Source organism: Quercus lobata, chromosome 12 (assembly GCF_001633185.2).
Source record: "Quercus lobata isolate SW786 chromosome 12, ValleyOak3.0 Primary Assembly, whole genome shotgun sequence".
In the NCBI taxonomy this organism is placed as follows: domain Eukaryota; kingdom Viridiplantae; phylum Streptophyta; class Magnoliopsida; order Fagales; family Fagaceae; genus Quercus; species Quercus lobata.
In genome coordinates, this window is record NC_044915.1 from 27,607,415 (window position 1) to 27,621,943 (window position 14,529).

Sequence of the window (14,529 nt, forward strand, 5' to 3'; positions counted from 1 at the left end):
GTTTTAATATAGTAGAGTAGTAGACTAAAGGTTACACATTGCACATCCTGATTTATTAATTATTAAGATAATTTATTAATTTATTTTTATTGAAATTATATTAAATTTTGATGTGACTCATTAAGTAAAATATTTATATATAATTAATATTTTTTTAACATTTAATTTTAATTAATTCGTGCATGCATACTATTAATAAAAAAAAAAAAGAAAAAAACTTAAAACGACGTGGTTCCTCAAATGAAAGTTGAAATCTGTGAGAGACCCAGACCAGTTTTTCTGGTGTGTGCGTTACACCGTAAAGCATTTTCCATAGTATATTATCGTAGATTCCAAAGACAGTCCATGTAAGGTCCGAACTCCGAACCACGTAATCTGACAGGTCGGAGAGAGAAGAAAAGGTAAACACACACACTGAGACACAGACACAGACACAGAGAAGAGAGAGAGAGAGAGAGAGAGAAAGAAAGATTCAGACTTTTTGGTGAAACGAAATAAAAAAAAGTTGTGGGTTTTGATTGGTGGAGGACAAGGGAAGGTGGGCTCATCAGAGAAGGAGACAAAGTGATCATTCACCATCGTCTTCTAGTTTTAGTTCTAGTTCTAAAATGGATGGTAATGGTGAGGGGGTTGCGGTTTTGGAACCTCAACCTTCTTCTTCTGGAGTTTCATGCTCGATTTGCTTGGATTTGGTCTTGAATATTACTGGGGGAAGATCCAGGGCTAAACTGCAATGTGGCCATGAGTTCCATCTGGGTAAGCCTGATTTTGTTTTTCTTGTTTTTGTGGCAGTTTTTTTTAGTGGGTTGTGAAGAAAATTTGGTTCTTGATTGAAATTGTTGAATTATGCGGAACTTTGGCACCTGGGTTTGTCTTAAAACAGAAGCAGTAAGGCAAAAATATTGGGGGTTATGTAGAATAAAGTTGAAATTCTGAAAGAGTATTGTGTTGTGTCATTGTGAGCTAAGATTTTTCTTTTGCTATTTGATGTGTGATTGTTTCCTTTTTTATGTGGTAATACTTGATAATTTTGTGGTTGTAGAATTTTAAGTGCTTGTAATAAAATCTTTTACGGTATAGATATGTTTTTTTTTAAGGGTATCTTCACGGTTTCAAATTTTAATGCATGTAAACCCTTGGTTGAATTTCACAGAGAATTGAGCTTGCTGGAGAAATCTTGTAAAGAACAATTAGGTATTGGTAATAGTGAAAATAAAGGAGAGAGAAGTGTGATCATAATTGAATAGTGATGCTGTTGCCCATTTGGTGTTGATATGAGTTTAGATCTCAAAATTTTGTCAATTCTTGGTTATGAATATATGTTATCAATTGAATTTACTAGAAGAAAAAAGTGTAGACCATGAATGGATATATTAAAAAGAGATGGATTTCACACTTTGATTGTCGGAGTAATTATTGGCTGTCAAAAATTACAAAGGCTTTGTTTTGCAGGAACTGATACCTGTCCCAAGGCATAGTAATTTGATTAATTTATATTTCGTTTTCTTTTTTGGGTGTAGATTGATGGTTGTATTAGTTTCAAGGAGATATGAAACAATGCTTTTTGCATGATACAGATGTTGAAAAATCCAGCAAAAAACTTGTTTCAGCCAAAAACTTTTACGTAAAATACTATACTACCAAATATTTTTAATGTTTAAGTTTGGATTAGTTTCAACTAGAAATATGATTTCGATGATGATCGTTTTGGTATTATTATTAAGAACATTTGAGCTGCTGCATTTACTTAGATTTGTCAATTTCTTTCCACGTGAATGACCTGAAGCAATCTTTTCCACTCAGATTCTCATACTCCAGAAGGTCCTTTTATGCTTCTTTTACCTTATATCATAAGGTCCAATGCATCGGTCTTTATAGTTAGTTTAGGGAAAGCACTAAAAGAGAATGTAGCACTGTTCTGAAGGGGAAAGAGAGGTCTAAGGGGATTGAGTTCATTTGGTGGGAAACTATTTTGCTGAAGTTCAAATTGTGAAGTTCATTTTAAACAGAGCTCAATGCTTGCACTATTCCTTGGTGCATGCCTTTTGCAGACAAGATAGTTTTAGTGGATGACACTAGAAATGGAGTAACGCCAGGTTGGAAATCTGAATGAATGCTTTAGAATTTAACGACATTAGGTTAAGTAGGTCTAAAACAGAGCTCATGGAATGTAAATTTAGTAAAGTTAGAAACAAACATGAAGTAGTTGTAAAATTTAATGTATATTGGGGTATGCATTTCACACTTGCTGTTTGCAGATGATACCATCTTGTTTTGTGATGTTTCTAGAGATCAGTTGTTGTCCATTAGGCTGGCTTTGACCTGCTTTCAAGCGTTTACTGGTTTGAAAGTAAATGTGGGGAAGAGTGAGATTGTGCCGGTTGGGGAGGTTGGAAATATAGGTGCTTTGGCTACCATACTTCGATGTAGGGTGGGTAGTCTGCCTATGAAATACTTGGGAATGCCATTGGGTACTCCATATAAAACATCTCTTTGGAATCTTATTTTGGAGAGGATGGAGAAGAAACTCTCAGGTTGGAAGTGTCTTTTTTTATCAAAGGGTGGTAGACTTACTCTGTTGAAGAGTACTCTTTCTAGCCTTCCTACGTACTATCTATCCCTATTTACCATCCTTGTAGCTATGGCTGATAGGTTGGTGCGTGTTCAGAGAAATTTTTTATGGGTGTCTTCAGAGGAGTGTTTCAAATATCCTTTGGTGGCTTGGGAGAAGGTGTGCTTGCCATTAGAGATGGGTGGTTTGGGGATCAAGAAGTTAGTGCATTTTAATCAAGCCCTATGAGGGAAATGGTTATGGAGGTTTGGACGAGAAAGCACCAATCTCTGGTGGAGGGTTATTGCAACTAAATATGGAGAGGGTCAAGGGGGGTGAAATACTAAAGTATTTAGAAGGGCCCACGGATGCGGTCTGTGGCGTGGTATACACAATGGATGGGAGAGTTTCTCCAAACATGTAGCCCTAATGGAGGGTGATGGCTCTCGTATTCTTTTTTGGCATGATAAGTGGGTTGGAAATAACTCACTTAAAATGCTCTATCCTCAGTTGTATGCGTGTTCAAATGACAAGGAAGCTTGCATTTTTGATGTCCTATGCTATCAGGAGGATGGAAATGATAGGATGTGGAATTTGAGATTTTATAGGGATTTTCATGAAAGGGAATTAGAGGCTGCCTTCTCTTTCCTTGAGTTCATTTAATCTCGGATTCCTAGGGGTGTTGGGAGTGATATTTCCTATTGGCATCTCAATGGGAATGGCAAGTTTGACATTCGGTCCTATTACAATAAGATTTGGGGTGGTTCTATCTCCAATTTTTCTTGGAACGGTGTTTGGAAAGTTAAGATTCCTAAGAAGGTGGCATTCTTTTTGTGGACAGCAGTTCATGGGCAGATTCTTACCTTGGATAATCTTATGCTTAGGGGGTGCACTTTGGTGAATCAGTGTTGTATGTGCTGTTGTAATGAAGAAACTGTGGATCATCTCCTTCTCCATTGTCTTCTAGCTCACTTGCTGTGAGTGCATATGCTTCAGTTTTTTGGGATCCAATGGGTCTTGCCAGGCTTTGTGGAAAGCTTGGTGTTTTGTTGGAGTTATTGGCTGGGAAAATTAATTCAGACATTTGGAATTTGGTCCCTGACTGTTTGATGTGGATTGTTTGGATGGAAAGAAATCGACGCTCTTTTGAGGATACTGAGAAATCATTGGCTCAGTTACAGGCTCTAGGCCAGAAGACTTTGTTTGATTGGTCTAGGTGTTGGGGCTCCTTGAATTGTTCTTTATCATTGAGTTTCATTCTTCTCTTAGTATTGCATCTTGAGTTTTTTTCCTTCTTATTTGTTGCTTTTGCTTGTGTTCACCATCATGAACACCTTGTATTTACTTTCTTCTTTTTTACATCTTGATTAATAATACTCTTATTACGTATCAAAAAAAAAAAAAAATTAATGTATGTTTAGCTAAGTTAGAATCTAAGATAAAACAGTTGTAAAACCTAATGGCCAAGAGATACCAAAGAGTAAGCGTTTAACTATATCTTGGATCAATAATTTATAAGGATGGAAAGGTGAAAAGGGATGTAAATCATATAATAAGAGCATAATGGATGAAGTGTAGAAGCTAGGGTGTTCATTGGTTAGTGCAGCCGGTTTTGGGGGAGTTTTTTTGTCTGCACCAACCTAGACCGACCTAGTTGGTTTTCTCAAATTACAAATTGCCACTGCACTGGGTCAGAAAGTCAAGCATTGGGAGGCGATTTTGGTTGATGCGGTGGTCAATTACTGAGGTGAAAAAAAAAAACTAGTTTAAACAAGCTGGAGAGAGAGCCAAATGGGGGTGTATCTAAGCCAATAACAACTGTGACTAAGATGTTCTATTTTGAAACTTCTGATGACACCTACTCTTGTTTGCCAAAACACCCATACACAATCAAATCTGGAGTGATTGATCTTTTTTTTTTTTTTTGGGTGGGGGGGGTTGGTGGGGGAGAATGTGACACAGGTGTGGCAATTATTTTTGGGAATGAAAGATCTGTTTTTTTTTTTTTTTTTTTTTTTTTTTTGGGATCTCATTTTCGTTGGAGGGTTGGAGTTTTGTGGGGGGGGGGGTGTGGCGTTCAGGAAGTTGATTTTTAGGCGACTTTCAAACCCTATCACTGAAGACCACTACCTTGACCTTGTTCGTTTTGAAATATTTTCTGTCTCCCACCTCTGTTGACCTTGTTGGAAGCCACTGTTGCCAGTCAGCTTGGCTCAACAAGGTCGGCTCTGGTTGGTGGTAGTCAGTGTGTGACCAATAAGGAGAAGCAGATTAAAAGTATTGTGTAATCGTAAAATACCCATTAAGTTAAAAGGAAAGTTTTACAATGCTTCTATAAGACCAGTTATGCTGTATAGTATCAAATGTTGAACTTTTAAGAGGTGGCATATTCATAAAATTAGTGTAGTTGAAATGAGAATTGTAATGGATAAGTGGAAATACAAAGAAATATATGATACAAAATGAAGAAATTTGTTTAAAGATATAGGTAACTCCTGTAGATCAAAAAAGAAAAGAAAAATGAGGGAATGTTTCTTAAGATGGTTTGTAATGTGTAATGGAGAGTGATTAATGCACTTTGATTCAAGTTGAGAGAATGAAAGGAGGTGAGTGAGACCTAAAATAACAATAGTAAAAGTTATAAAAAAGTAAATGTCAATAAGGAGGTGATAGGGAGTACGATTTTGGACAAGATAGAATGGCAAAGAAGAATTTCTGTGACTGGCTTTGATTAGTCTATTGAGGAACCTCAAACTTTTGGGACTAGCACAGTAGCTCTCTGTTCTGTTGTTGTATTTTAAATGAGTTTGCAATTATGCTGTGCTGATTTAGGTTTTGGTTCTGTAAATGGAGAGCTTTGCATGACTTGAGTGAGGGGGATCATGTTTGAAATTGTTGAACACCCTTGTATTCTAAAACCTAAAGAGCACACAATATAAGTAGCAATCTGTATCTGAGCATCCAATAACCTTCCTTACTTCTGCAGATACGATTATGATGAGAATTACAAACTTGTCAAAATGTAAATGTGATGATATCACTAACTGCATAGGTCTCATTGGTTGTATCTCAAATGATGTCTGCTGAATATGTGCTTTGGGAAAAATATGAATACATATCGCATATCATTAATTTTTGTGGAAAGATATGAATCCCATTATTATATGGTTTGGACTATGGGTTGACTTTGAATTTCCCTCATATAATGTGTGCATGCATATGCACCACACACATAGATACATATGGCAGTACCAATTTCTAATACTTCTTATGGTATCTTCTCCCTTCAAATGTTAATTTTATGTCATGACTAGGAAAGTAAGACCCTTGACGATGCTCTCTTCTTCTGCATGTATTTAATTGTTTTGCAGACTGCATTGGCTCGGCATTTAACATGAAGGGAGCAATGCAGTGCCCAAATTGCCGAAAGGTTGAGAAAGGCCAATGGTTATACGCCAATGGCTCTGCTCGTTCATTTCCTGAGTCTAGTATGGATGACTGGAATCCTGATGAGGATCCCTATGACCTAAATTACCCTGAAATGGTAAAACATTACTACTTTATCTTTTAATAGTATATAACTCACTATTGTAAAACAGATATTTCTCAACCTGCCAAGTTCTGAACAGGCATCCAACGACTCTGAAACAACATTTTCTTCACGTCAGCGTCTTTGTGTTTACATAGATTTCGGGCTTTTATAATTCTCTCTCTCTCTGTGCATGGGTCATTAACAATAAGCTCTATTACAGGCTATGGAAATCCCTAAAACATATAGAGATCTTTTAAACATATTCTTTTTGGCAATTTATTTTTTGAAGAGTTGAAATCCCTTAATACCAAAAACCGCTAATGCCAGACTATTGAGGATATCCTTCTCTCCTTTTCCAAGATAAAAAGGAAATTCTCTCTCCAAAACATTTTAAAATGTGTTATTATTGAACTACTCATTTTTTTGCATATCTGCCTATGGCCTGCATGGTCCGTGTTATCGTACTGCATTTATAATTTTGATAATGTCTTTTGCAGCCATTTAGAGTTCACTGGTGTCCATTTGGTGAATTGGCTCGAATTCCTACATCTTTTGAGTAAGCAAGATCTTTGTTTTGTGGTTTACATTCAATTCGTTTTCTTTAATTCCTTGTGTGGTTTGTGCTTGGTTACAAATACTTATTTGTGTGAATCACTCCTGCCAGGAGCTTATGTGCTTGTACTAGTGTGCATTACACTGCTTCTTATCATTGAGGCCTGGGATTTTGATTTGGAGGATAAATTTAGTACAATAAGTGCAATGATTTTTTTTGGTGGGAGAAAGGGGGGTGGGTGGGGGGAGTAGGATTCAGGATACCTGGTTCTCTCACTTTATACGGAGTAGATCATTTCAAAATTCATGTTAGATCCCTGTGAGACTTCATTAAAATTCTCCCTTACTGTTATGTTGATTTTTAGTTTAATCATCAATTTTTATTGAGCATTTGCTCATAGTGTCACGACCCAAATCCATGGAACATGAATTTAGATGCATGACTAACCTACTAAACTTATATAACTCCATAAATTGAATTAATCCAAAATAAATTAATACTCCAAAGAAACAATACTCTTAAAAACCCCTTACAAAAATCTAAACTCCACAAATAGGAAATAATCTCCACTGTATAAAACATGAATTACAAAATAAAAGTAGCTAAAATTCTATAAGTCTTCAGGTAATATTGAAATCGCCTACAACTCCATGCTCTACCTTGCACCTTACAAAGCGATCCAAAGGTTCTATATTCCCAACTACACTTTAATCTGAAAAAAATAGTAATTGATGGGGTGAGCCACACATCTAGTAAGTAATTATACAGAATACACAATGGAATAGAGTCAAGCCAGGCACGAATATTTTGATTTTTCACAAACTCATTCAATGATATCAAAAATAATTATTCCAAGACATATAATGAATCACTTAGTACAATTGTAATCACATCTTAAAATCATTAGAAAACACATACATATAATTGATCAGAGTACAGTGTCACATATACACATCACATATTCTCACATACAATTCTGTGAGCGGATACCAACATCTAACCCCTGCTGGTGAGGGATCAACACATATTCTCACATACAATCCTGTGAGCGGATTTACACATATATCTGATATATCGGATCGATTATAAAAACACTTATTTTGAGTCACATATCACAAAGCAAAGTTTATACAAAATATAATAATTTACTTGATATTAACAATTTCCTTTCAAATACATAGGCATATCAAAGATCACAATATCGAATTGAACATAAATCAAAGGATGCTTGACTCTCTTAGGGAATGAATATGAACTGAAGAGTTTATATAAATATATTACAATTTACCTATCAAAAAAAAAAATATAAATATATTACAATTCTTGAGTAAATCTGAAAATTCAATTTGCTAAAAGAAACATTTTAAATATCATTTGGAGAATATGAATATGACTTTAAAATCACTTGGTTTTAACAAATTTAAAGAACAAGAACCTTTTTAGAAAGCTTACATTGAAACTCAATTATTTATGGAAAAATAGTTTAGTTTAGGAATCATCTTTTAAATGAGATTTGGACATTCAAAACTTATTTAAAATTCGAAGTATCTCTTTAAAACATTATTTAATAGTCGAAATTTCTCTTTCAATGATACAAAAATGCTTTTGACAAACTTTAGAAAATATAAGTTTGAAATACAAAACTTTTGAAAACTTTTAACTTCTAAGAACCTAATGGACAAAACTTGTGCATATTATGCATAATTACTTACAGCTCTTGAATCATTCTGAAAGTCCAGCTGAAACAACCTCCAAAAAGCCTCAAAACACTCTTAAATAGGACCTATAATCAATCATGGAAATTACTAAATATCCTCCACAAAATATAAAACTTATCGAATTATGCAAACTAACTCACGAGGGAGATACTTTGCTGAACTAATTAATAACACTAATGCAAGGAATCTCTACCCAAATTGTTTCCTTGAATTTATCAAACCGTAGAGGCAGTAACTAAAATATTGTAAACTTAAGATTTGATATATATATATATATATATATATATATATACCCAACGAAAGTAAACCCTTAAACATGATTTAAGCTTTATAATCTTGACTTTTGTTCTAGGATACGAGCTGTAGGGACCCTAGGATTTAATATATATATATATATATATATATATATATAGATATATAACCCAAAGAAACGTAAAAGCCATGTACTTGATTAAACTGTGTAACCCGTGGCTTGTAATCCCAAAGTAAAAAAGATGTTAAGCCAATCTAATCTATATAACCACCAGGGAACGTAAAAGCCATGTTTTCCTTGAATTAGGATTTGCAATCTAGGAATTAATATTTATATAACCCAAAGAAGAGCATAGAATCATTTACACGAATTAAGATTTATAGTGTAAACAATCCCCTTTTAAACAATCTACCCATCACTACCGATTTCCATGACAAGATTCTAACTTTTTAATTCTTTGATTCTAATGGTGAGAAATCATACCTTGAAAAAAATCCGATTGCCTCTTCAATTGTATGTGCTCTAACTCCAAGGAAAACCTCTTAGCCTCTTTGATAAAACCCTAGCCCCCTTAGTGATGAAACCCTTTCTATGAAAACCCTAGTTTATCTTTTCCTCCAACTTATATTTTAACACATCAGAGATGTGGGCTTGGTGGGATAGTGGGTTGGAGTTTAAAACCCACTTGAGCTTATCTCTTTAGTTTCCAAGAGGCCCATAAAACATCTTCCTCTTTTCTTTTTATTTATTTATCTTGTATGCACTAAAACTTTAATTTTCTCACCCATTTGTAGCACCACAAACTGTCTACTCCCATCTTATTGTGCACACACGTATAGTACCTCAACTCTATATTAAAATTGGCAAGGTACAGTGATAATCATAAAATCAAAATTGGGGTATTACAGACTTTAAGCTCTGGCATTCTTTGGTGAGATATTTAGGTGAACTTGAGTAGCGTTTACTATTCTGAAGAACTTCACCATCTATATTCTGCTTAAGAACTTGGTCAGCCCCTTTCCTAACACTATCATCCATTGTTGTCTCTGACACGTTGATTCTGTCTTTCAGGGAAGTGGAATCTCCATCAACCACTTGTAAGTGTTGAGTTATTTATATCAAGAGTTAAAATTTTTTAGTTGCCACCATTAATATATAACACAACAACGTAATTTCTTCTCCGCGTAGATCATGACATGCGGGAACACCATGGCATGCCTTCTGAACACACTGCTCCATCATCTCTGCCTCATTCATATGTTGCATACTTTGGACCGATTCCACATGCATCCTCAAGATCTAGTGATAGCATTGATGATCCTAACTTCAATTATCCCTGGAATGGTCTATCTGGACACAATGATATATTTAATCCCCATAGTTTTCCTGCCATTAGCATCCAATACCATACTTTGGGTCGTCATTCCCCTCCCTTCTCCCAATTTGGTAGCCATATCAATGGCGCTGATCCAGCTTCTATTCAACCTGCAACACAGGGATCTACTCACAGTGATTCCGATGCTACAACAAGGTCCAGATCTTTCCCATATCCACTTGTCTTTGCTCATGGGTAAGCTTTCTAGGCCAAGGTTCCCTTTTTTTTTTTTGAGGAAAAAAATCACAGTTTTGGGTAGGCGCTGCTGGTAAAAGTGCGGGGTGCACTTAAGTGCAAAGGTCTCCTGGAGCCTAGACGCAAAACACAAGCGCATGCCTGATTGAAGTGAAGCGTACATTCAAAAAAAAAAGAAAAAAGAAAAAAAGAAATTGAAGATAATTATTAATAAGCAATACAACAATCAAATGATCAAATAATCATATAAATTGAAATAAAATGTTTTGTATAATACATATAACATTTATATTAGCCCCTACTTTTGCAATTCTAACACAAAAATTGCAAGTCAAGTCATTTTATTTTTTAGATCATCTAAATAGGAGTACTTCCATGCAATATCCTTCTTAAATATCTGGTAGGCATAATGCTCTATGACTAATCACTAATATTAGTTAATAATTTAATCACTTAATGACTATAAGTCTATAAGAATTAATCAATTAAGTCTTAAGTGCTATGCTTAACATCAACTACCGAAGTAACTAAGCAATTACCAAAAATATGGTCATTGGTTCCAAGCAGTTATTCAAAGGGAAAAAATAAAATACAAAGAAGAACAAGATGGGCAGGGAGAAAAAACCAAGAAAAAATTAAAATTAAAATAGAGAAGCACTGGGGGTTGTGGGTTTCAAGACAAGTTACACAAAAAAATATGCCAAATCAATGGTTTATATCAATAATGTTAAGATCCTATAACTACAACTCAGTCTTGTTTTTTATTTTTTTCTTTTTTTTGAAAAATATAAAATAGTGCAAAAAAAAGGGCGCTTAAAGTGCAAAGAAAGCATTCCTAAAACACGCTTCTTTGAATGCACCTCACTTTAGAGGCAAAAAGCATTGGAGCATTGGTGCTTTGTGCTTTGTGCTTAATTGCACTTTTACCAACACTAGCATGGAGATTGCTTTCTAATCTCCTCATTTGCCAACTTCCTCTGAAATATTTGGGCTTTCTATTGGGTACTACCTATAAAGAGGAGACAATTTAGAATCCTGTTTTGGAGAAGATGGAGTGGTGTTTAGCTAGATGGAAGAGGTTGTATTTATCTAAGGGGTAAGGTAACTCTTATTAATTGTACCCTTTCCAACTTGCCAACTTATTTTATCTCTCTACCTCGTATCCAGGTGAAGGTGGCTAATCATATGAAGAAATTATAGAGAGATTTTCCTTGGAGTGTTATTGATGCTCCTAAGGTACCTCTGGTGAAAGGGTCTAAGGTTTGTGAGCCGGTGCAGAATGGTGGGTTAGGCATCAGGTGTTTGAGAATATTTAATACTGCCTTGCTAGGCAAATGGTTATAGGGTATGGAATGGAGAGAGATGCCCTTTGGAGGAGGGTCACTAAGGCGAAATATGGGGATGACTGTGGTGGTTGGCGTACAAAACTCATGTCAGGAACCTATGGTGTTAGTGTGTGGAAAACCATTAGAAGTGGTTGGCTGGCTTTTTCTAAGTTTTTTTGGTATGATGTTGGTGATGGTACTAGGGTGAAGTTCTAGGAGGATGTGTGGTGTGAGGATTGTTCTCTTAAAGAAGCTTTTCTAAAGTCGTATGGTATTAATTGGGCAAGGGAGTCTTTTGTGTCGGAGATTATGCATTCCTCTAATGGGAGGCTTCATTGGGACATCCAATTTCGTTGTCCAGAATAGGATTGGGAGTTAGAAGCTTTGGATCTTTTTTTGGATATGCTTTATTCCACGGATGTACCGGGCTATGGTGCTGATGAAGCTTGTTGGAAGCTAGCAATGAGAATAGGTTTTGAGGTTGGAGGTTTTTATCACTCTCTATCCCCCCTTCTTCTGTCATTTCTTTTCCTTGAAAAATGGTGTGACAATAGAAAGTTCCTTCTAGAGTAGCGTTCTTTTCTTGCACTGCCACTTTAGGTAAGATTTTAACTACAGATATTCTTTGGCATATTGCAGTGCTAGATTGGGCAAGTTCAAAAGACATAGAAATATAGATTTTTGGAGGATTGTGCCACATTGTTTGTTTTGGTGCTTATGGAGGGAACGGAATGCTAGATGCTTTGAGGATTGTGAACGGTTTATCCTTGATATAAAGTATTTTTCCTTCCGTACTCTCCTCAAATGGATCTTAGTTTTGCCTTCATGTTCTTGTTTATCCCTCCCCGTCCTTCTTGATCATTGTAATTTGGGTTCTTAAATTCTGCCACTATAGTGCATTTCTAGTGTACTTGGTTTGGCTATTTTGGCTATTTTTTAAAATAAAAGTTCTTACGTTATTATCAACAAAAAAAAAAAAAAAAAAAAAAAAATCTCCTCATTTGCCAACTGTCAAATGGAAAATTGTTTATGGTGGCACTATTGCTTTGCAAGGCAATGACGCTGGTTATTGCATAAACCTCTACCTGAGTTCTTTAAAAGTTCTACTTAGACTGCTTATCAAAAAGAGTTCTGCTAAGTTCTACTTAGACTGATAGACATGTATTTCTAACACAAACAGTTGTAAGAAACATGTGTGCTCTTTGCTAACAAAGCCAAGGGTATTCAATATAGTATAAATTACTTTTAATCACCTTATGGTCTTGAATGGAATATTGGTTTTAGTGGCACTACGGTTTTGCAGTTCATTAACAGTAGTTGAGGCATGAACCTCTTAAGTAATTTCTTCTAATATCTGCTTAGATACTTACTCTTTTAGTTCTAATAGTTGTGAGAAACGTGTGTTCTCTTTGCTGACATAGCCAAGGGTAGTTGACACACATGGACTGTGCACGTCTTTTTGTCATTCTCACATCTTTGATTGCAAATTTAACAGTTTACTTAAAGGAGTGTTCCATTATGAAATACCCAGATTGTTCTTTATATGAGCTGTGTACTAAATAGTCTTTGCCCCTACTCTTTGTAGGTCTGGTCCTAGAGCTGGGAGCTCATTTGTCTCCTCAGCTGTTCCTCGTTATCCAGGGTCCAATGTTCATACCCATGAAATGATACAGGTTTCTCATGCGTTTCATCTTCAGCAACGACCTAGCAATTCACTAGGCATGCCCTCACCTATCATTCCTGCTGTCAGGAGAATCGATAGTCCTGGGGGTTTGCCTCCAGTAGTGCCAGCATCTCTACAACCTGATGGCAATGGTGGTTTTCATATCTATCCTCCTCAAACTCCTTCAGTCCCGAACCTACATGAAGCTGAAAATCCTTTGCCAAATCAATTTCACGCGTGGGAAAGAGAGCACTTCTCTCGTTTCCCTCCTGTATTATCTGACATGGACTCAGCATGGGGGCAATATCATCATGCTGCTGGTGACTCTGATTCTGTCAACAGGTCTGGTGGCTTATGGCATAGGCGCTGGCCCTAGAGGACCCGCTCCCCTACTATGGTTGCAAATGTTTATCAATCAATTTATCCACTTGATACTTTTAAACGAATCGCATCTAAATTATGATGGATAACAAACTCAATTGTGGGTATTCATAAACATTTGTCCATTTTTGTAAATTAAAAAAAAAAAAAAAAAAAACTTATTTTGTCATGTAACCTCTTGAACTTGTAAATCTTTGACAATCTAGTGGTGCTATAACATTTGTTTCTTCTTACTGAATGTTTTGCTTAAACTTCCCATGGATGCTTGCATTGCAATTTGGCACTAGCTTTATTGAATTTCCAGGGAAGTACAGGGCCTGATGTAGAAATTGGTAAACAAAAAGTTACCTTAATATGTGGTGTATATACGGTTTCTGGGTCGACTTGTATTACCTTCACAAGTTGTCGCTTATATACACTTATTGGTCTGGAAACATGCAGATTGTTACCAAGAGAATATATTAAAACGACTTACTTCGTCTTCACGAGTTGGAAATGCAACTCTACAAAACTATTTTAAGCCACAGTCGTGAGAGATAATTGTTCCTAAAAAGTAAGGTAAAATCATTCAGTATACCCGATGTATTACACCTTTCTTATGTAGAAGCGAACTCTATTTTTAAGTCTCATACCTAAGAAGTACATTTATATGAGATAGGTATAAATATAGTATACTGACCGAAATTATGCACTGAATTATTCATACCTAAGTTAAATGTTTGTTTTAGTGAAAATTTCGATGCATATTTTCAGCATTGGTAGCATTATCCTCTATTAAAAAAACAATGGTTATTACGCACATTTGTACACATGTTTGTTTTAACTAAAATTTTCACTTTGAAGTCACAATTTTAGTTAAAAACAAGCATGCGTGTACTGATGCTTGTGTGTTAATGTGTGTGTAAGAGTTATTTCCCTTATCAAAAGTAAACTTGTGGGGTAATTTCTCAAATCAAGCTGTGGAGGGAAAGAATTCTCGCTCT

General features: G+C 35.6%; 1 protein-coding gene across 2 annotated transcripts; it reads left to right on the forward strand.

Annotated features, from left to right (window-relative positions):
* Positions 1 to 245: 245 nt before the first annotated feature.
* On the forward strand, positions 246 to 13,681 carry LOC115971241 (E3 ubiquitin-protein ligase RFI2-like). Of its 2 annotated transcripts, none has more exons than XM_031091027.1 (6): positions 246 to 756; positions 5,923 to 6,095; positions 6,581 to 6,639; positions 9,679 to 9,704; positions 9,796 to 10,138; positions 13,088 to 13,681. In XM_031091027.1, exons 1-6 carry the CDS (start codon positions 609 to 611, stop codon positions 13,539 to 13,541), a joined length of 1,203 nt encoding a protein of 400 aa, XP_030946887.1. In that variant the 5' UTR covers positions 246 to 608; the 3' UTR covers positions 13,542 to 13,681. The 2 variants fall into 2 exon arrangements, with proteins under 2 accessions (XP_030946887.1, XP_030946886.1); XM_031091026.1 differs by having other exon boundaries at positions 247 to 756; positions 9,796 to 10,177.
* The last annotated feature ends 848 nt before the right edge of the window (positions 13,682 to 14,529 follow it).